The following is a 22,364-nucleotide window of genomic DNA, read 5'->3' as shown; positions in this document are numbered from 1 at the left end:
TGAAAAGATGAAGAAGCTGAAACACCTTACTGGAGTTTCTAGAGGAGATGAGATATACAGGAAGATCAGTTATAAACCCCAGCATGTTCCACCAGGAAAGGGGGTCTAGAATGAGTGGGTAAAGTGAGCAGAGACAGAATGCCTCGATGTGGAAATCCAGCTGTATCAATCAGCCACCTGCACAGAGAGAGGAACTTGTATATTTAATTTGGGTTTAAGTAGACTAAAATGTTTTTCTTTCATTTCTTGTCTTTGTAGCTGTATTGCCTAAAATGCTGTAAGTAAATGTTAATTCAATTTGACCTTCATCTGTGCTGAGCTAAGTGTTTCAGGGTAAATGGGTGAAGCATCCCTCACCTGAGGGCTGGTCTGTGGTGGAAGGATGAATCAAGAGGGTGGGATTCCTGAATAACTGTTTTAGATTCCCAAAATACTCTGTAGGAAAGACAAAGGATAAGCCTCAAGTGGACTAGCTGGAGAAGTATCATACGAGTCAGGAAAGGACGTGCAGGATAGATGATTGATTAATCAGGATTTTTTGTTCACCAGCGTAATGAATAGCAGGTCTGAACCTCCCAAGGATGCCAAGATGAGCATTTATTTTCTGTCTTTTCACCTTCTGTTTCCTCTTCCTGTTGATTTCAGTGAAGTTTTGCATTTTCTAGCCAAGTCTGAAATGAGATTTGCTGGAAGTATTTTACACCCACACCAATATCTCAACAACTCTATAAAAACTGGGTTAAAACTGGTTTCTCTGTCAGGTGTTTCGATCTGTTTCTGAGGGCTTGGCTCAGGCAGAGCTAATTGAGTAAGAACAGGGACTGTGTTCTCATACTTTTATTCTGCCTAAAGCAAGGGAGAATATTGAAAAAGTGAATGTGAAACCAGAAGTTACTGGACAACAAAAAGGAAGACTGACAGTAATATCTCAAAAAGAGACGTTACAAGCTTTTTTTTATAAACCAGAAACAGATTAGAAACCCTAAGAAAGAATAAGCCATCATTTATCTTCGGTATCACTTTCCAAGTGACAGCACCAAACAAAAGTTACCTCAAAACCTTTACATTTTGCTATGGGAGCTTCACATAATGCAGGAAGCCATATGGAGTAATTTAGCCTCAAAAAGCCAGGGAAATGAAGGGGCTGCTTGATCTGGAAGGACAACAATTAGCTGAATCTCTAAACTGAAAGGGAGAGAAGGAGGGAAAGACAGGAAACAATAAATGAAGGAATAGAAGGAGCAGGCTCAGAGCAGACAAACTGACAGTCTTCGAGGGTTCACACTGTGTTTTAATGCAGCAGCTTTGTTCATGTGCCTAAACACTATCTGAATTTTTTTTTCTTCTTTTTAGTTCCATGTATTTCTGGAGAGAACTTGCAAATGGAAAGGAGTCCATTTCTATACTGTAACTATGGATATATGGAATAATCTACTGCTCTGTGGACATCAAGATTTCAGAGGATCTGGATGTCAATTTTTCCCTCATTTACACTGAGTATGAAACTGGCCATACCTGGAAGAGGGAAGAAAAGGTGATATTCAATATACAAAAAGATCTATAAATGCTACACCAGGGCTACTTTTCCAGCAGACATTATTGAGGATTTAGTAGTTTATTTGGATTATATTTCTTTTAGGCTGAACCTTCACAGAAACATCAGGTGGAATTTCTGCCCATGTTTCAAGAGTCTGCATGTGATTTCCCCCATGTTGCTGTCAGTAAGATCCCTTCAGAGCTCCAGTCACTATGAATTTAGCTTGGTGCAAGAAGGACAGATGAGTGAATTTCCATGTAATCTACACTTGTAAGCTACTGATGCAATGTTTGGATATCCTCAGGATCCTGGGTAAGTACCCAAATGTTTAAATGAATTTCCCTTTCTATGGGTACTTTCATGGGAGTTTTTATTAATGATACATTGATGTGATGTCACCAAATGACACAAGCAAAAAGGACACACCACAGCCTTGGTCATGATGAAGAGACTCATTTATTTTCTCTGACTCCAATCTTTTATAGTTCTTAAAAGATGCCAGTGGATTGGAGGGTGAACGTGCCACCTCTCCAACGACACTGGACAAACCACCTGTGCATCAAATTTCTCCACCTCTATGAAAGAATGTAAAACAATAGGTTGTTTACAGAAAGTTGTGTGAGAAAGTTCTCTACAAGAATGTAAACTCAGAAGGCTTTAGAAAACTCTTGATAACCAGGGCGACAATGTGACACCTGTTGCTGCTGTATCTTGTGGCAATTTCTCTCTCTCTCAGGATTTTTTATTGAGGTGCACAGAGAGAAATGAAAGAGAAAACAATTTCTATTTCTGCTCCTTGTTTTTCTCTTGTGGAATGTGTTTGGAGAATTGTTTACCCAGAGTGAGTGCTTGGTTGGACCATGGTGGATTGTTTGGGCCTGACAGCCAGTCGGATCCACCTGTGTCTGGGCTCTGGAGAACAGGGTCACAAGTTGTGAGTTAGTTAGATATGATAGTTAGAGAAAGTAGCATGCAATATTTAGTATCCTCTTTTATATAGCATATTAATGTATTATAACATAATTATAATAAAGCAATCATTCAGCATTCTGAAATGGAGTTAGACATCATCATTCTTCCCATTGGATTCGCCGACATCTACAACAGAATCTCATTTCCATAACATGGCAGCGAGGTGAAATGCACTGTCCAAGGCTGTCCATCCACACACGGATCCCAGGGCACCCGGAACGGGAACAAAGCTTTGCAGAGTTTTTCAAAAGAGCTGAGAAAACAGCAAATGCTTCTTGTTCCTGTTTCTAGGAGACAACTGCAGGAACATAGTGAGGAATCTGTAGAGTCAGCTCAGATGGAATCTCAGCAGACAGCTCGGTAAATTGGGCACAGAACTCTGGGTGCTGCAGACCTTTTGTTATTTCTGCCCAGGAGTCAGTTTAGTTTTATTTTCCTCCATTAAACTGCCAGTAGGGTTTTACTAAAGAAGCCCAAAGACACTTTCCTCAGTCTGAAGTTTACAGTAGCAGGAAGTGATGTTATGTTCTGGTGACCCTGAAATAATGTCCTGATGTTATTATCAATTTTTGGAGTCTTTAAAATATTGACTATATTTGATTGTTGGCATTTTTCACAGTAGGATATTTAATGTGTGCTCCTTTCATAGAAGTAGTTTTATTTTCTATAATTACTATGGAGTCTGTAACTCTGAAGCATTTTGTTTTCTTTTCTTTAGAATTTTGTTTGTTAATGATTACAAGATTTACTAGTTTGTGGCAGAGATTTAAATAGAGATTAAAGGCTCTGAAGGCAAAGGGGGTTCAGGAAGGGCTGTGTTTTGGGCACATGCCAGACACAGAACTGCTCTTCTACCAGAGACCATGCTGATACACCAAACTCCTGACGGTTCACAGCACAGAGAGCCCCGAGGGAAGGTGTGACAGGAGCCAGTCCTTGCACCGATATCCTGGGGAATGTCTTTCACATTGCCTTTTTCTCCAACACTGATCTTGCAGCTTTTCACACTCCATTTAATCATTACACCTTTTTTTTTTTGCACATGCTTTTTCTCCGTGGTGGAGCTTTGCTGAGTTCTGGATGAAAAGTTACCACCTCAGATGTGTGATTAGAGCATCACCTTCTTCTGAAAATTAAGATAAAAGCCTACTGATTTAATACCAGGAGCATTTGCACACAAAGAATCTTCGTAGCTGGGGCTGCTCTGCAACTGGGGCCTCCTGAAGACCCCAGTAATATTTAACTTCTCTAAATGAAATTCTTCTCCCCCCAGTATGAAGTAACCAAGGCTGCCTCATTTCCATTTGTGTCTGTGACATATTCAAGCACATTTCTAAGAGCTGTAGTTCAGCTCAAGCAGCAAAGCAGCACAAAAGGGCTTTGGCATGAAGTTCTGGAGTCAGATGATCCCTGCACTTGCTGTCCAGGGCAAGATAAGCTGCATCTCAATGGGAACAGCCCCAGCCATGAGCAGTGACTTTGAAAATGTGCCAGGTAAAGCCAAAGAAACTGAAGCTGGTTACTGGGTATGAATTGTTATTCAGTCCTCACAAAAGAGGAGGCTTTGACAACACCCCCGGTAACCTTGGCAAAGGGTTTTGTTAAGCAGGTCTGTGCCTCGCTGGCTTTTCAACCCGCAGGCATTGATTGCTCCCTCCTACATGGGAATTTGTGTTCCGGGAAGGGCTGGGAGGTGGCAGCAGCTGGGGCACCACGCTGAGCCTTTGCTCCCTCCCAAGAGCCGCCTCCAGCCGCCGCCAGGGAACGGAGCCCACTCTGCTGCCAGGGAAAGGCAGCTGGAACTGCCCTCGCTCCTTCCTGCAGAGCCAGCCTCAAGGGCTCCCATGGCTCCTTGCAGAGCCACAGAATCCTGGGGTCACTGAGGGTGGAAAAGACCTTTCAGATCAGCACGGCCAAATTGGGTTTCTCCCATAGCGGGACACTACTGAGGAGGATGAGTTGTCTTCTGCATGAATGGAATATTATTTTGAAGAATGGAGTGTTGTTCTCACAGTGTCTCTTGGCTGCACTTGTTTATACAATATTTCTACTTACTTTTTCCTCTAGATCTTTAGGCACCTGCTAGAACAGAAAACAGGCTTTTTATAGACTCTGCTGGCTGTGTTCTATTGCTGCTATACATGAAGTGGGGAAACCTGGTCCAAACAGACCTACAAAGGAAACCCTTTCCCCTGAAATAAAATCAAGACCAGTTATATCACTGCATTACACTGCAAACGTAGACAGTATTGCTTAATCTGGAAATAAACAATTACTTCATGATAAAGATTCAGTGCTGATCTGTGGGGCTGATTAAAGAGAGATGAGGTGATTTTTCCCAAGCTTTATAGCAAACCAGAAGCAAGGGTCATCTTTCTAGTTTACAGTTTCATGTTACGGTGTAAAATAAATGCCAATGTGAGTGATGATTCCATCTGTTAGGAAAAGACATAGGAGTTAGGAAGTAGCAGCTCCCAATTCCTCCAGTGTAGTCTGACATATTGAGCACGACTGGAGCCTGGGACATAAAAGATGCTGAAGCAAATATCATGCAGCCATTAGGCAATTAGATAGAAGTTCTTTTTCTGTCTCCAAACCAGCTATTGAGGGGAATGCAGAGATGCTCTGATTAGACAGTAACAGAAGACATTTAATTTCCATTTCCATTTCCATCCAACAATTTCTAAATTCCTTCCTTGAAGAGTCAGCTTTCCAAAACTCTCCATTTTGTGTTCCACTTAACCTCATGGGTATTGCAGAGAACGTGCTCGCTGGACTTCTCTTTCCACACTCATTAGTTCAGTGCACTTGGCTCATTTCCTAGGATTTGGTCTAGCACAGCCTCTGACCATCCAGCCATTTGTCTGAAAATCATTTCCCTCTTCACTTCTGCAGTTTTCCTTTCAGTGCCTGAGCAATTAAAATCCCGAGTGATCAAAGCCCTGGTCTTCCAACTGTCCCTTGTTTTTCACAGTCATGGCATGAGCTCCTTTGCCTCACTGCATGAGCTGAGCTCAAACAAAGAAGGTATGACAATTGCTCAATTGTTAGGAGTTGTGAAGAGTCTTAGCCAAAATATTGACATCATTCTGAGTTAGACATTAAGAATTAATTTTTACTAGGTCTGTAACTAGAGATTAGCAAATCATTTGGATGTCATTAAAATCAAATTGGTTGTCACAAAAAATCATTGAGGTCTAAATAACTATTACTTTTCACTTTCCTATCTTGATTTCTTGATCTTAGCTATTCTGTAGTATTCCTGGATTATTTCTGACTCTCCACAAGGAAAGACTTCTCAGGTGTTTATTCTTTTCTGGCTCTAAATGGTCTCTATTATGTATATGCAGCATCTGTTTTGTGGCAGAATACAAATTGTTTCTCTGTCTATAATTTGTCTTGACTCAGATGTTCCTTGCAGAACTATGGGTTCCTTTACGTCGACAGTCCTGATTCTCCAGGCATTTTTAGTCCCTTGTGATCGAGGATTCAGTGAGTCACAGCCTGTGTTTGTATATCCCCACATCCTGGGGTACGGAACCTGCTCAGGCCTCCTCACCCCCAAAAGCTCTCCAAATTCTTTCCATACCCATTTCTGACAGCCTGGAGGGATGCAATGTGCCAGTCAGAAGTTAAGGCACCTTTTCCATCAGGGACTGCTCCTGGCCCGTGGACACGACCCGGAGCAGGTGGAGCACTGCTGACAGGCTGTGCCGTGTGCCTGCAGTCACCGAGTAGGTGTTTTTGTGGGGAAGGTGGAAAGAGGGAGGTTTTTTTGTTTTGTCAGTGAGTGGGAGAAGTATTGAAGTTGTAAAGAACATCAGGAGCGTAGGGTGCGAGGGGGGAGAATGGAAGGTTTGCAGCACTGTAATTTCCCCCAGGGCAGAGATCTCAGAACAGTATTTAACAGGCTATAGACTGTGCAATACTTAAAACAAATAGATGGAAATGAGTCTTTCTTCTATTAATATGGCCTAGCCCTCAGGAACAGCGCTAAAATGGGTTTGCAAGGCACAATTACCGCAGAGTCCTGTCAGGCTGCTGTTAATTCCTCCAGGCAGAGCTCCGTGTTTTGCTGCCTTCAGCCAGCCATTCATTTGTCCGCCCACAGCCCGGAGCCCCCGGCGGCAGCGGGAGCTCCAGAGCCGCTTCCCTGGCTCCGGGAGGGAAGGGGGAGCTGCTGAGGCAGGAGCGGTACCCAGGGCCCGAAATAGCAACCCCTGCCTTGCCTCAGTGCCCAGCCACGGCAACCCCAAAATGCACTCAGGCTGCTCTAGGTGCCTAGAGCGATTCTTGCCTTGGATTCTGTGAAAAGCATTCTTTTGAAACAAGGTATGTCTTAACGCCTTAGCTGGAGTGTGGAGGAAAGAGTTTGAATTGTGGGTTCAAGATAAAATTGATCCTGAAAGCTAGATTTGAAGAATTATTTCAGGATTGTTGTAACAGCAATATGAATCTACCTTTTGGAGGCGCAGCTTGGTTTAGAGTTGCACTTTGACATATTTTTCTGTTATTTTGTGGACTTGTCTTCAAAGAAAATGAAATTTTTATTTCTCAGCCAGGTGGTGGAGTCTTCTTCCTCAGCCCTTGTACTGTAGCATTTATCCAAGAAGTTCAAAGCATGTAGAGCTGGGAGGTTTCATCTCCTTTCCTGTGACATAAGATACATTTCGATGTCACTGTCACAGAAGATTGAGGCACAGGGAGCAGTTGTGAATTACCAGAGGTCTCGAGGAGGTAGTGGCAGACCCGAGGAGCAGAGTGAAGGTGACCTGCCTTGCAGTGCTGCGATCTGGCTGTCAGCTGATACGGGCTCTGTGGAGAGACTCCGGTGTCATTTACCATCCGAGTCCAGCCAAGCTGGGGCTCGTCCTTCAGCTCCTTTGCAGGAGCGTTTCCAACGCCAGCCTAGCAGCAGCCCTGGCTTGGCAGAGCAGGGAAATGCAGGACAAGGTCCCCAGCCAAAGGCTGCTGCTGCAGCAAGCTCCGAGTGCCCGGCACAGAGTCCCGGAGCTGCCGCCCAGTCAGGCACGGGCTGGGCTATTCATTCTGCAAACAGCCTCCTTCCTCTCCATGCCAGCCCGAGGGACACGGGCAATGGCAGAGTTTATTATAAACTGAGTGGAGGAACAGACTATTGCTGGAGGAGATCCAGGGTTATAAAAGATTGGAGCGGGGAGGGGGAGGAGGAGGGAACAGGACATAATTTGTGTTTGTGCGTGTGGGGGTGCACACTGTTGGTTTCAGCGAGGCATTCCCCGAACCCTCAGGACATCTGCCTGGTTTTGGTGGGATTTTGTGCAGTGCATCCCGTGCTGTGTCAAAGCCCACTTACTTTTTATTGTATCAATCATCCTCTTTATGCAGCACCACGACTCGGAGAACGCTTGCAGGTCCTGCTCTGAATGAGCTGCGCTTGCTGCCAGCTCAGCCTAGTTACTGCTGTAACTTAGTCTGGGGGATGGGAGAAAAAGGTTGCTGCTACTTTAAATATAATGCATTAAGAGGATGCTGGAAAAAGGCCTGCATGCTGTAATACCCAGCCATCGAGTGGGAAAAGGAGCCAGATGTAATACAAAAGAAGAAACACAGCCTCTTATGGATGCTGCACTAATTCATAAATCAGGTGAATCAGCTTAGGCAACTGCTGTGTTTTTATGCCTCTGCTGCATGGAGAACTGCATGTTGGATGCTTTTATTTGAAGTAATGGAACCAGATAATCCTTTGGACCAGGACAACTCCAATGGTAAGAAGTAGGAAACATAGAAGAGAGAGGGAAAAAAAAAAGGATAATGAGAGTGTCTGAGTTACCCATCCTGCTAAAGGCACAGGGGTAGGCATGTGTTTGTACTGTCTTCTGCATGGATAAGTGGAAATGAATGTGGGAATGTGCTTCACAAGAGCTTAGAAATCCCTCTGTTTACAGGGTCTGGAGACAAACATGTAGTAGACTGATACATTGAGATATTTATTCTACTGGAAGGAGCAGGAAGCAGGCAGAATTAACCTGTCTCCTGAGCAGTCTGGGCAGAGGGAAGAGGGACCTGTGCATCCCACCTTTATCAGCTTGGGGGGCTTTTTTGCCACTGAGAAAAGAATGGAACTTTGTGCCGTATGTGCTGTCAGATGTAGCATTTAGGAACAGATTCTTTATCTGCAGAAAGCTTTCCTACAGGCAGATGCATGAGTAATTTACTTAGGAGGATATATTTAGGCAAGGACCACATAAATTCACCCTGGAATTAAAGTCCATGGTTAAAAATGCAGCTATTCCATGGATTTATAGCATTCCACATGCTGATGTTCTGCTATCCAGTCTATTGGAAAGCACACCAAAAAAAAGCATAAATTGAGGGGAAAAGTTGTTTGCAAGTCTTATTTCTCTGTTAGTGGAGAGAATTGGCTGCATTGAGGACAACAAAGTATTCGTGTTTATGAAAACAATTTCAGATGGTGATTTTTGGAATAAATTGATTCTCAACTGTTTAATATGCATTCCGTATATTCTGAATACAGCTTGAAATCCACTAAAAATATTCCACTTCCTACATAAATATTGTTCAGGAAGTAGTTATGGATTTCCCACAGCATATTCTCTGCTGATAAACAGAGCTTCAAGTCTGACACAACTGCAATGTTAATATCACAGAGACCTAAAACTGTGTGGAAAGAATGTGGTTAAGGGAATGAAGTAACATTTAAACTATGTGAACAGTTGACTGGGCAGATAGAAGTGGGCAGCACTGCTTTACTTGGGGCTCTGTGCCCTGCTGAAATAGAATTTAAAATAATCAAGGACAGATTTCAGTGGTGTTTCAAATTATAATATTTGCATGAAAATATTAAGAGGGGAGTCTCACACTTCTTGTTTCTCTTTTCTATTCTATTTCATATGTAGTTATATTAATTCATCTCTAGAAGAACAGCATCTACCTCTCATGTCTCATACCTCATCTTAGACCACTGAGACACAGAATTAAATCTCATTTTCTTTACAGCAGGAAGTTTTAGGATTTTCAGAGAAGTGCATGCATAGTTTGAGCTGATAGGAACAAATATGTAAGCAGGTGTTTTTGCCCATCCCAATGTTAGAATCTGGCCTTCAGGAGTCACAGAGAGTGTCTGGGTTCTGAGGGAAATACAAGTTTAACTTTATTTTCTTTAATATGTTAAATTCCTCACTGAATTTAGAATGCATAATTTAAGATACATAGGTTCTCATTCTTCTCTTACAGGCATCTAAAGTATTTTCTGTCACATTGTGTAAAAACTTCATTTTCCTACAAAATATTTGAATAAGTCGGCAAACACTGGGAAGGTTCATAAGCTGGGAAATGAGAGATAAGCAAGCACTGCTGGTACCAAGGACCTGGGAAAAAACTTCACTGCTTCCCCTTCCTAACTATGTAAATCCCCATCTTCCTTTCAGTTTGTTTAAATTACTTTGATTTAAACTATCTCATTGTAAACAAATGGGTTGAACCATTTATTGATCAGAAGGTCAATTCCTTCCCTGTGCTGCTGCTGGAGCTGTGGCACTGCAGGACTGAGGGACTCAGCTGCTGTTCTGAGATCCCAGGCATTATTTTGCATGAATTCAGTAAACAGAAAGTTCTCAGAAATCAGCCAGCAGAGTGCTGCTCAGGAAGATTTGCCCCTTGAGAACGTTCCCTTGCTCTGGAAGCAGCTCCTCGCTCCCTTGGATATCCAGCAGCTCTGGACGTGCTGGGAACTGTTGTGTTTATCCAAGTGGGCTGCTCATGTGACAAGTCTTAATGCCCTGCAGAGTGACCATGACTTAAAACTCCTGTGCTTGCTGTAAAAGTGCCTTTTTACCTTCAAGAATGCCAAATCAAAGCCCTTTTTCTGCCAGCCAAATGAAGTCCATTCTTTAATTTTTGCTCTGCCTGAGAGTCCACGTGTGTTAACCATCTACCTTAAAATTCAGCCTCGGTTCCTTCTGTGTTGCTTATTGCCAGCACAATCAAGAGATGATTAATGACAGAAAAAGCTGCTCTGAAGAATTTGTGGCAATAATGTAATTGAGAGTTGCTTTTTTTGCCTCCTGCAGCCCTTACATTTGCTTACTAACCTGCATGAATTCAGCTCACAGGACGTTGGTGGAATATTCAAGGCTGGGAAGCTGTGTCTCATTTCTTAGAACAGGGGGGTTTTTTTCCCTAATCAAATTGAGTTGCCAACTTTTCGTGGAGATGCCTCATAGATTTATTATTGCTTGTAGCTGGAGCAGGGAATCACCACTCATTTATGTGGGGGCCTGAAATGAGATTTAAGCTGTGTTGGTTGCCTTGACGTAACAGCCCCTGGAATAAAACCTGTGGGTTTTGCATCACCTGTGGGTGCAGTGGTTACTGGATTTTTCTCTGTGATTCTCCAGGGAGCTGCAGTGCTTGACTGCCTTGAACACAGCCTGACAGGCTGCTCTTCATTTGGAGATTCGTGCAGGGAGTTCTGTAACTTTTCTCCTCTACATGGGATAAAGGCTCACAGAAACTTACAGGTTCTCATATGGATTTTAAAAATCATTAAAACAACCCCCACGTTATTTTCTCCTTCTCCCCCACCCATTCTTTTCTTTCCATTCTCTGGAAAACAGGCGTGTAGAGAAAGATTATTGTCATTTTGTGGTGGCTCACAGCTCTGACTTTTTGAAGTGTTCTTTTTAATGTAGTGGTATGGATTTACTTCTTTTCAGAAAAAAAAAAAAAATCTTGGAAGAAACTTGCTGAAGAATGTGCTGATTCCAAAACCATAACCCTAAATTACCCATTTCGGAGGGATGACATATCAGAGCTATGGATTTCTCTTTTGTACTATAGCCACTTGCTGCTCCATGAATAAAAGACAGCTCAGCAGCTTTCTTCAAGCCGCTGAAGATTTATAAGATTTATAAGATGTTTTATTTGTGTGCAAACTCTTGAGTACAAAATATCTATGAATTATGTATTCTTTGTGTCTTCTAATTGCTCAGATCTCAGTTTGTACAGCTCTTGTCAGCACTGGAACCACCTCTGAGTTTATTCTTTTCTGTGTCCTGACAATATTTCTTTGTGATTTGGTTGTTAATCCTTAAAGAACACAAGATTTTTATTAGACTTTTTGAACAACCTTCTAGACCAGATCCCAGCTACTGGTTTTAGTGGAATTATATTCCCTACACAATAGGTGTGAATCACAGATGCAGATTTTGTGCCACAAAGAAATAAAATTAAACCATTGTGCTTTAATAACACAATAATTACAGCATATTTTTTTCAGTCTCTGACGTACACATTGAACCAGGTGAATTACTTGGATGGCAGCCAGGCTTGAACTTTGTCTGCTGTTGGTAATTGAGATTCTTCAGGTACTTTTTGAGGGCAGTAATGACATCCTGGCCTCAATGACACCTTGGCGTGCATTAAAAATCACACCTGATAGAGAGGAAAGCAGAAGCAAGGGCTGGGAACACAGAATTTTTTGGTAGGTTATGTGTGGTAGCAGAGATGAGTGGGAAAGCTCCAGAGGAATGGGAGATCAAGGATTCAGCAGATTACTGCATAATGATTTGTAGATGCATTCTGCAATTTCCAGGTTGGAAATTGAGTTGGAAACAACCATTGCATGCAGTGGCTTCCTCTCAGTCCCTGCTGAAATCAGTAGAAGAGGGCAGAGCAGTCAATAAATGAGCATCCCACTGGATTATGGGCACTTAACCATCCAGGGAGAACCATCCAGATGGAATCCTGAAGGAACATTCAACGAATGGAATGTAACCATCCATACTTGGAGGTGCTGGAAACAGTCACAGTCATCTTGTGGTTCTTTGGAATTAAAGAAAAGGATCTTTTCATAGTCAGACAAATTCAAGGCTTCTTTATATTCCTCCTAAAAGAGAGGAACTTCAGAGCGTTGTGAGGGATCCTCCCGGATCCATCTCTTCCACACAGCACTGCCAGTCTCCCTCAGAACTTTCTACATCAGCCGTAGCTGGAAGGTGAATTCAGCATAACTGGATGGGATGGAAGAGTGCGCAGGCAAGGCATTTCCTGGGAGCAGAGATGAGGAGGAGTTGCAAGCATACATTTGATGTATTGAGGTGTTTATAAGTGAGAAGCTTTTAAATTAATGAGACTCTGGTGGCAGCTGAAAGGAGCTGGAGGAGCCCAGAAGGAAGTGTCCCTTGTTAATGAGATCTGAGCCCCACATTTTGACCCAGTGGCATTTCTGAGCTCTTCAGCCAAGGGTTGTTGGGATGCCACGGATGAAACTCAGCTGCTGGCCAGGAGCCTTCTCTTCTGGTGCTGCCCTGAAGGATGGATGGGTGCTGATGCCTCCCATCCCTGGCTAACAAATCCACCCTAGGGATGGATGTACAGAATAAAGAGCTGCTTACCCTGAGCCAGTGTTCTTTATGACATCTAAACGGGGCGTTTGCCCAGGAGGTTCCTTGGGGCATACACAGGGTTATCCCAGCACTGGGAGCATTATGGGGATCATGTTTGGATTTAGATGTGCTTCCTCCCCGAGCATCTCCAAGGAACCAGCACAAGGAAAAGCTGTAATTGCAGAGCATTCCTCCTGCTGGTAGAGGCTCAGAGACCCAGCATACGCCTTGCTCAGTGAGTCAGTTGTCAAAATGATTCTGGCTGCTATGGAGCTTAGTGCAGGGATCAGAAAATACCTGCCAAAATGAGGCTTCAGAAAATGTTTGTTTTCCTAGCAGATCTAGAAATGCCTCTAGTTTTGTTTTACACCTTTAAACACTTCTCTAGCTGCAGCTGGAGGTTGGTGGGCAGCTGTGGCAGATGTTATAACACGAGCCCTTGTTCTTTGTGCTGGAGCTGCTTGTGTGGGTTTGTTTGCTTAGCGTTGGGTGGGCAGGGCCTGGCTGATGGAGCAAAACGATGCCTCTGGATGTGGGTCCTGTTCTGAGTCCTAGGGAGAAACCCTGATACTTGGTGTTTTGAAAATAGGAAAGTAAAATGCAAATAGCCTTCTCTTATTTGGTCCAGAATGAAGAAAAATTAAAAAAAGACAAAATAATAACAGTAAAAGTTAGTCCAGAGTTCACAAAATTTTATTGTCTCTCCAACTGGCCCTGTGTTTGCAGAAGTGCTGTTAGAGCCTTTCTCCTGGCAGGGAGAATATCCCTGAAGAGTTTTTCACAGTCCATGTGTCAGACAGGAATGCAAAGGATCAATTTACAGCCAGAGACAAAGATCTGAAAATGTCCGGGGGGACCTGGGGGAATGTTTCTCACCCCAAATAGTTTCAGTGATGTAAGTGATCCCTCTTGCCTGTGTCCAGCTTTGCTGGGTTCAGCCCTGAGCAGCAGCAATAAAAGCAGAGTCTGTGCTGCAACAGAGCTGGGGCAGGAGCACCAAGCACAGCACGACCTCCTCACAGTCACTTCTGCTGCAGAGCTGGAGAGAATTCCAGCGTGCTGTGGAAAGCTCAGGAGTGCACCACGGTATTCCAGGGAGAGCCCGGGTGCTGTGCGTGTTTCCATGAGTAACTTGCTTTGTTCAGCAGATCGTCCTTTATTATTGGGTTGCAGCTGTCAGAAGAAGCAGGCATTGAGCTGAGGAGTTGTATTTAGAAGTGTCCTCTGGATGGGATGGTTTGGAAGCTGCACAGAGCAGTTGGAAGTAGTTTCCAGTTCAGTTTGGCCAGTTTTTGGATAATGGTTTTACTTTCCCTGAAAGTTGGTAGTCGTTTTTATTTCATATATTCTTAGAGATATTTGTTTTATTGTCATTTAAAGTTTCCTGGTAAACTTCAGGCAAAACCAGAGGATGTATTAATCTATTTCATATCATTTGCAACAGGGTCTGTAAAGTCAGGCCTTAATCTTAGAAATACATATTGATGTATTCAGCAGGAGATGGCATGAGGGGTTTGTCTGAGTTGTCTGGAAGAGCACACGCATAGTTCATCCTTTATTTTGACTCTTAAAAATGATTGTTGATTTTAAGACTGAAAGAAAAAAAAAAGAAGAAGGTTTAATTATTGTAACTTTTAACCCAAGATGAAGCTGATCAGACAAATTCAAGGCACAGAAAAAGTAATCAGCATTTAGGACTTGGGGAAAAAAGCAGGTGCATTCAAGCTGAACCCAGTGCTGAGCACTCTGAGGGCTGCTGACCCGCCTGTCTGTGCCTCTGCCGAGGAGAGAGGCAGGTTTTATTTTCCCTGCTTATTCATTTTCTGAGTCATTCATCTTGTGCTATAGCTATTGAAAACTGTAACAGAGTCTGGGAAGCACTTGGCTTTTGAGTGCTGCCTCCTGATTGGACTGGGGAATGCTGCTGTTCGGGAATAATGTGTGAATACCATCTGCTCCGAGAGCCGGGAGCCTCCGTGGATTCTGCGGAGAGGCACCTTCAGCCAGGACTCCAGGCAAGGGGAGCACGCCTGCCTTCCCTTTCTTATCCAAACTTTTACTTGTCACTGGATTTCCTTTCTGCTTCCCTGTGGAACTTTTTTTGTGCTTTGCCCGAGGGCTGAGTTGCTTCTCCTTTGAGTTTTGGGGGTGTTTTTCCTTAATTTTTTTTTCCCCTGCGTGGGATTTCTTCTGGGGTTCAGCATGCACACCAAGCCGGGAAGTAAACCAGGGAGTTTTGCAGCTGTTTATTGCAGCACGAGAGTTAACGTGGAATGTCTGAGCTGCTTTGAGAAACTACTTCCAAAAATTTGACCTGCCTGTAAAAAGGTAAGCAGGGGAAGACTTTGGAATTTCGGGACTGACTTTCTACTTGCAGGGGGGTTTGGTTTTTTAGGAATGAATGTGTCTCATTTGCAATGTACAGTTGCCTTCTAGCACTGCCTGGGATCAAAGACTGGGGTTTGTCTCTGAATTTCTTTAATGAGCAGAGTTGGAACAATGATTGTCTCTTTCTCTTTTGTGTAGCAATTGTTTTACAATAGGTCTTAACCCAAACTTTCTGCAGTGTGAGTGTAATTGTAATTCAGAACAGCAGCTCTTTTTTAGGTTTTTATGCAGAGAACTCTCAGGTCTCATTTTCCTGCTTATGGAGTCTCTTTTTCTGTTATCTCAGACCAAGCAGTTAGTTTTCAGCAGTCTGTATTTCCTCTTGCAGAGGACAAGATGTAGTTTGTGAGCCTGTTAAATCCTGCCCACTAATGACCTGCAGAGAGAACTGGGGCCATTCCTTCACCTCAGGACAGCAGAGCTGACACCACAGCCTGGGGCCACCACTCTCTCCCTGTTAGCACATCCTGAACTCTTGCATGTGACCTCTAAAATATGGGTATACATTTTTTTTCTGCAGGTTCTGTTCCAGTCAGACTCTTCTATGTACACAAGGCAAAGTTAGCAAAGAGAGGGCAAAAAATATTAATGGTTTGTAAAACCCTGTCCCTCCTCACAGTGAGCCGCATTATTCATTTTACTGTGGTCTATGCAAAGGGGAAATCTGCAGAAAAATAGTTCTAAGACTGCTGAAGACTCATTGTAATTTATTTTTGACAAATACCTGGTTTTTAGCCTCTTTTGTGTTGATATGTTAATGGTAACTGTGCAGCAAGTGTGTGCGTTGTATGTACTGATATGTACTGCAAGGCAAATGTTCAGTACCTGTAATGAAGGGAACAGTAGATTTATGTAATTGATGCTTGATCTGACCTAAACTTTTCATATCAAATCAACTTCAGATAAACAAGAGAAGGTCGTGCTCCCACTGTGCTTCCTTACACCCAGGCTGTGGAGCAAATGTTCCAGAGTAGAGCAAGGAGCTGTGGCACTGACAGTGAGGCATCTTTTCACTTAGTCATTTCCCTGGCCCTCTGCCAGATCATCAAAAGCAGCTCCTTTAATGAAGGAAAAACTTACTTTGCTGTAATGAGGAAAATTGTGGCAAGTTACAGAAGGAATTAAGAGTTGGGCTTTGATGATCCTTGTGGGTCTCTTCCAACTCAGGATATTCCATGATTCTGTGAAGGAATGCCTGGATCACACCGAGCTGCAGCACCAGGACAGCCCATTAGCTGGAGGGCACTGTGCTTGCTGGGGACCTGGGATATGTGGGTTAAGGTCTCCCAGTGCCACGTGTGCCACTCGTCTTATGGGTGCTCAAAAACCTTTGAAAGGTCTTGCGTGCACCAGTCCAAGTGGGGTTCTCCAGTAAAATCAGATTTTGGGGACAGAAAAGCTATTTCTCATTAATAGTAATAATAACAACAACAACAATTAATGCTCACTTAGGTCTTTCTTGCTGGAGTTATATTGTCAGTCACAGATTTCCCAGCCTGTCATTGGGCCAATGGGTGATGATTATAATGAGGAGTGAAATCCTGACCTCTGAACTCCAGAGGATGTCTTCCATTCCAGACCTGGCTCCAGAAGGTCTCTCAGCCACTGGCAGGGTGACCAGTAGAATATGGGATGTGGAATCAGAGCTCTGTAGTTCTGTGGGATGTCCATATGCATGCTCAGATCAAACACCAGCTGGTTGGAAAAGTGTGTTTATTTTTTGCTTTTCATACTTCATCCAACAGCAGTTCCTTGGTTCACTGGCCTGTCTGTGATAAATATTTTTGCAAGGGTAGAGTTTCCTGGTTATAACCCTTCTGCAGAGGGTTCCTGCTGGATCCCTCCCAAACCCCTGCACAACTTAGCACTGGTCAATATTTCCTTTTAATGGCATCCTGTGTAGCTGCAAAGCACTTTTTGTTTGCCTGCCTGTGGCTGATGTGCTGCTCTGATGATCAGCACAGCAATGCTCCAGTGTTTTTCCCTCTCTAATCCAGATAACTTCATGCCAGCTTAAACGTGCTGCTTTTATCCTGTTCTTCTGAAGAGGAGCTGAGTTAGAAGTGCCTTGTCCAGGGTCACACACAGGGAGCTTTTCTCATGGTATTGCAGTGGCACAGCATCTCCTGTGTTCCCCATTAGTCCTTTGCCATTCTTCTTGCTCCACAGTCTTCCTCCTTGCCCATTTCCCTTTCTTTGCTCTTCTTCCCAATTATAAATTGCTGGAGGACATTTGCCATTTTGCTGTGGAGAGCACAATCCACCTGGCATGTCTTTTGGAGTCTGGAAAATCTCAGCACAGTTTTTTCAGCAGACTGGGATTTTTGTTTCCTTGAAAATTCTCATTTTCACTACAAGAAAGTACTTTATTTTGCTAAAGTGGCAACTCTGGCAATGCAACATCATTGTATATTTACAGCCTAATTTCAGAAATCCACATGGATTCCTTTCCTCTTCTCCTCCACCACAACTCTCTTGTCTGGCTAGGTTGCCAGACTTTTTCTGGGAGTTCAGTCTCACTTAATTCACAAAGAATGTGGCTCCTTCTGCCATACTCAGTGCCTGGAGTCTAAATCAGGACATTTCGAGTGAACTTCAGCTTAAGATAAGTCTGACCTACCTAGAATTGAGGTTTCCAGTTTGCAGACCCAGAGTGATGAAGCTCTACCATTACCATGAAGTTCTCTGCCTGTATCTGTGCTAGCCTTGCCTTTTATATAATCTAATAGTCCTTTGCCAAGGAGTAAAATGTAATAGGAACTATTTTTGTGATCTTGGGAGTATTTTTGCTGGCTCTGAGCTCCTTGGAATAGATGCCGCCTCCTGTTATGATGTCATCGATCCTGGTGCTTGCCAGTAGACTATCAACATTTTAAAAATCAAGATAAGATAATCAAGATTAAAAATTGGTATTTTGCCTCCATGTAGGTCAGGTGAAGCACAGAAACCAGTTTTTTAACAGAAGAGGAGCATTGATGGGGAGAGAAGGACTTCAGAAAAACTGGGACAATCCAGTGGCAAGCACAGGAGACCAGAGAATTCCTGGTTTCTGGTTCAGACTATGTGAAACCATTTTGCAGAGCAGCTGTGGAAGTGAAAATCAGCGAAAGGGGGGTTGATTTAGAATTTCCTCATGGAAAGTTTGGAAGTCCTTCTTTCTCTCCAGGAATTTCAGCCCACGTCTTCTCTTTCGTCACAGGAAACTCTGCCAACAGCCTGCCCTGGGGTGGCTTGTCCTTAGGTCCCTGACCCAGAATGTCATTTTGGGAAAGCTACAGACAGACTGGAGCAGGGACTCCAGTACATCTTGGGAATTTAGTCTTGGAAAAAGTGTAGCCAGAGCTTCATGGCAATTTCGTGAGGGGCTTTTGAATGCTCAAACTCTGATTTCCTACTCCCTAGTTCTGAGATTGTAATTTTTCATTTAGAAGCAGAGAACTAAAGGCAAAGAATAATGTCAGGTGGGATGAGACTTGTACTAAACTTCCTTCTGCAGCCCTGGCTAACAGAGCTGAAATTAAATGGCTTAAGGACAGTGTGGAAGAACTGAACCTTTGGAGTAAAGTCAAGGTTTGAGAATTGGTGTCTTATTATAGTATTTTTGCTCATGAAGGTTTAAAAGACCTTTTGAGATTGCTGTTGTTTTATGTGCCTTTGGAAAATGCTGCCTGACTTCTTGACCTCAGACATTTGAGCCATCTAAGAGCAACTTGGTGGATTTTTTAAAGCTCTGTTTTGAAAATATTGGTGCTTTCTCAGTAAATCAGTTCAGTTCTGGTTCTTACTATCATTTTCCTTGCAAATGGATCCCTCATCAAGAAATGTTCTTGAATATTTTAAGCTAATTATATATGTACATATTTTGGTGTTGCATAGAGATTAAATATAAATTAAAAACCAACACAGAGAAACATATTCCCCAATGGATTGTAAGAAACTTTCTCCTGCTGTAAAAAACTTGTGTCCCAGTAGATGTAACATGGATATTTTGAGAGCACTGTAATGTTTAAGGGTTAAGAGATGGCTCTTACAGATGCTTTGGATGTGTTCTCTGGAGGCCAAGCCAAGGAACAGTGTGTCCTGTCCTTTTGTCTGTCCTGATTTCTAATGAGTCAACCCCTGATTTTCCTCCAGTGAATGGGCAGATATACACCTTAAGAGAAAAGATACTCATTTCTCTGTTCATGATCTTCCATGTTTCAGGGAACATTGAAAACTTCCAACCCTTCCCTTGTTGTTTCTTCTTTTACCACTTGAAAATGTTCTTGGGAGATTTTATCTTGCTCTGTGGATTGCTGGGTGCATTAGCACAGCTTCTGCTTGCCAGAGCTCTCACTAAGTAGAACTGCTTTCAATAAATCATTGTAACTTTGGAAAGTCTGGAGTTCCAGTCATGGCAGCTCAGAAGAGGGAGGGGGAAACAGGAATACAAGAGCTTTTGCAGCTGGGGAAAGAGCAAAGGTAATTCTCCACAGAGGAGTCTGAACAGAGAGGTCTCTGATGGAAGGTTGTGGGTATCATTCTCTTACAGGCTGGGTTAATATTTCATCCAGAGAGGTGGAACAAAGTCTTGTTCTGGTTGAAAGTGGAGGAAGTGAGTGATTCAGCTTATTTTGTCAGGCATCTCCCTGCCTGTGACAAGGTGCAGTACAGCATTTTTCTAGCCATGGAGAAAGAGTGCTCTGTCTGGAGTGTCAGCTGGAGATCCTGGAGCAATTGCTTGGCCTTTGTCTCAGATCTGTGCAGCTGATCCCTGCCTTGCTTTCCTGAGCAGTAAAATTCCCACCCCAGGTTTAAATCTCTCTTGGTCAGTGATTCAGGCTCATACACAGCATCTCTATTTCATTCACATCCGACCTGCTCAAGATAACCTGTGTCTGTCAAGGTTTGAAGTAGTGATCTTCTTATTTTTAATAATCCTTTAGTATGAAACTGGCTTTAACCACCCTTTGCCATTCCTGTTCCCTGTCCAGGGTAAGCTTGGAAGTTTTTTGGGTGGTTTTTTGGGGTTTTTTTGGGGGGGTTTTTTTGGTTTTTTTTTTTTTTTTTTTTTTTTTTTTTTTTTTTTTTTGTGGGTTTTTTTTTTTGGGGGGGGGGGGTTGTTTTTTTTTTTAATTGCTGCTTGCTCTCATAAGCCATACGATGCTTTTGATAACAGTCATCAAATTTTACAGCTATCACTATAATCTCAGTGCTGTTAACCATCTGCATCTCTCCTCGTGTTCTATAGAAACTGAAGAGAAAACAAATACGTAGTTAATTTTAGCACATCACTCCTCTTAATGGCTTTTGTGTCCCAAGTAGCAGCACTGTTTAATGTGTCTGCAAATAACCTCATGGAAACGAGGAAGAATCCACACACAAGGACATTCCTTAATGGTTTCAAGCCTTTAGGGCTGCATTACAGGCATCAGGAGTGGGCTGCAAAGGGTGTGAGTCCTACAAAAGGACCTTTTGGTTTGAGTTATAACTTCTCTAAGTTGTAACCTCTGTTTGGGGATTTTAATTCCATGGAATCTGAATTTGAGACATCATCAAAATCAGGTGAGGAGTCACCTGTGTCTGTACATGGTGATGAGCTGTGAGCAGCAATGGGAGAGCAGAGCAGGGAAAGGGGAAAAATCTGACCTGAGTAAAGAGAAACCTGGGCAAAAAGTGTGGAGAAGCTGTGCTCTGTGAGCCAGGCAGGCAGCATGGATACAGGCCTGGGATCCTTCCCTTTGATCCTGGAAAAGGCAGAGGCAGCTGGAGAAGAGCAGTGGCCCAGCTAAGGGGGCAGCCCGTGCCCACAGCCCAGTCCTGGCTTTGGGGAGCCATTGATCCTCCTCACTTGCCAGCATCCAGCCCTAAGGAAGGGCTGCCAGATGTCACACCTAATGGGGGATTTCCTGTGCTTCACCTCAAATCCGGGGATTTGTTTAAAAACACGTGCAATATTACCCTTCTTGTGCCTGAGCTGAAAGATGGGAATCACTCCACAGGCAGTGACCTCCCAGGCTGTGCTTTCCCGACTTCCTCGGCTGCTCAGGAGCCAGAGGAGGTCCCGTGTTGTTGGACATGTGGAGATGCAGCTCTGCAGGCAGACCCCTGGCAGCTCTCGGGGACCAGGGACCACTCCTGCTCCTGGCAGGACCCTCCCTCGGCAGGGGCAGTGCCTCTGCTCTCACATCCCAGGGCTTACAGGAGGAGCCACACACTTTACCAAGGTCATTCTACTGCTGATGACCTTCAAGGAGTACCAGCTGCTCAGCAGGTGCAGTCTCACCTGAATAATGCGCAGGAATTTGCCATTAATTGAAATATAGGCTAAAGTTAAATATTTTTTTACATTAACCCCACAAAGGACATGAAGAGAAAGCTGTATCTCACTGTGCTGTTTAACTTTTTATGTTATCAAAACCACAAAGGAAAGGGTTTATTATCAAGGTAATGATAAAATACAGCAGAGGGACTGAGTCAGAGACAGGACTGTCTTGAGAGCAAAATTACCATTTCACTTAGGCTTCATTGGAGTGGTCAGGATTGGTGTTTAAGATGACATCTGTGTCCACCAAAACCTTCCAGTATTATATTTAATCATCATGGAACCATAGAAGGGGCCCCACAATAAAAATGATATATTTTAAATTTCCTGATCATAGTGCTTTAATCTTTATATTGCTGACACCCAAGATTCAAATAGAAATGCACACTGAAACTGTGTAATTTTATATATTCCTGATTTTTTTATAGGAATCCATTTAAAATCACACAAGAAACCTCTCTTCATCTTCTGAGTGTTTCACTGATTAGCATAATTTATAGCCAGTTTTGTGAATAAGGTGATTGTACCCAGGTGATTGCAAAAAGGTCTGTGGATCTCAGCTTTATAAATATTATTCTGAATCTAACTTTGTTAAAGTAATTGATGTAACATGAATCAGTGCTGTGCAGAGCTCTTCAAGTGCAGAGACCACACACTGTGTCATCTCTGGAGCCAGTCCTCATCGTGCCTTTGCTTTTCTTAGCAACAAAATTAACTCCATCATTATAAAATTTAGCCAATACTTTACCTCTGCAGTCAGAATCTTCTCACATGA

General features: G+C 43.2%; 1 protein-coding gene across 4 annotated transcripts in view; it reads left to right on the top strand.

Annotated features, from left to right (window-relative positions):
• DAB2IP (DAB2 interacting protein) overlaps positions 1 to 22,364 on the top strand; it is a 184,103-nt gene that overhangs the window by 18,207 nt on the left and 143,532 nt on the right. The window contains exons 2-3 of one of the 4 annotated variants that reach the window (XM_053996186.1): positions 1,354 to 1,534; positions 1,640 to 1,849. The exons of 1 other annotated variant lie outside the window; for it this stretch is intronic. In XM_053996186.1, coding sequence (XP_053852161.1) covers positions 1,819 to 1,849 — 31 coding nt within the window. In that variant the 5' untranslated portion in view covers positions 1,354 to 1,534; positions 1,640 to 1,818. Of the gene's footprint in view, positions 1 to 1,353; positions 1,535 to 1,611; positions 1,850 to 14,941; positions 15,226 to 22,364 lie in introns of those variants that run through there. 2 more of the 4 variants (XM_053996187.1, XM_053996188.1) reach the window with 2 other exon arrangements.

The sequence above is a fragment of the Vidua macroura genome, chromosome 21, assembly GCF_024509145.1.
Source record: "Vidua macroura isolate BioBank_ID:100142 chromosome 21, ASM2450914v1, whole genome shotgun sequence".
In the NCBI taxonomy this organism is placed as follows: Eukaryota; Metazoa; Chordata; class Aves; order Passeriformes; family Viduidae; genus Vidua; species Vidua macroura.
This window is presented reverse-complemented; position numbering and strand designations above follow the sequence as displayed.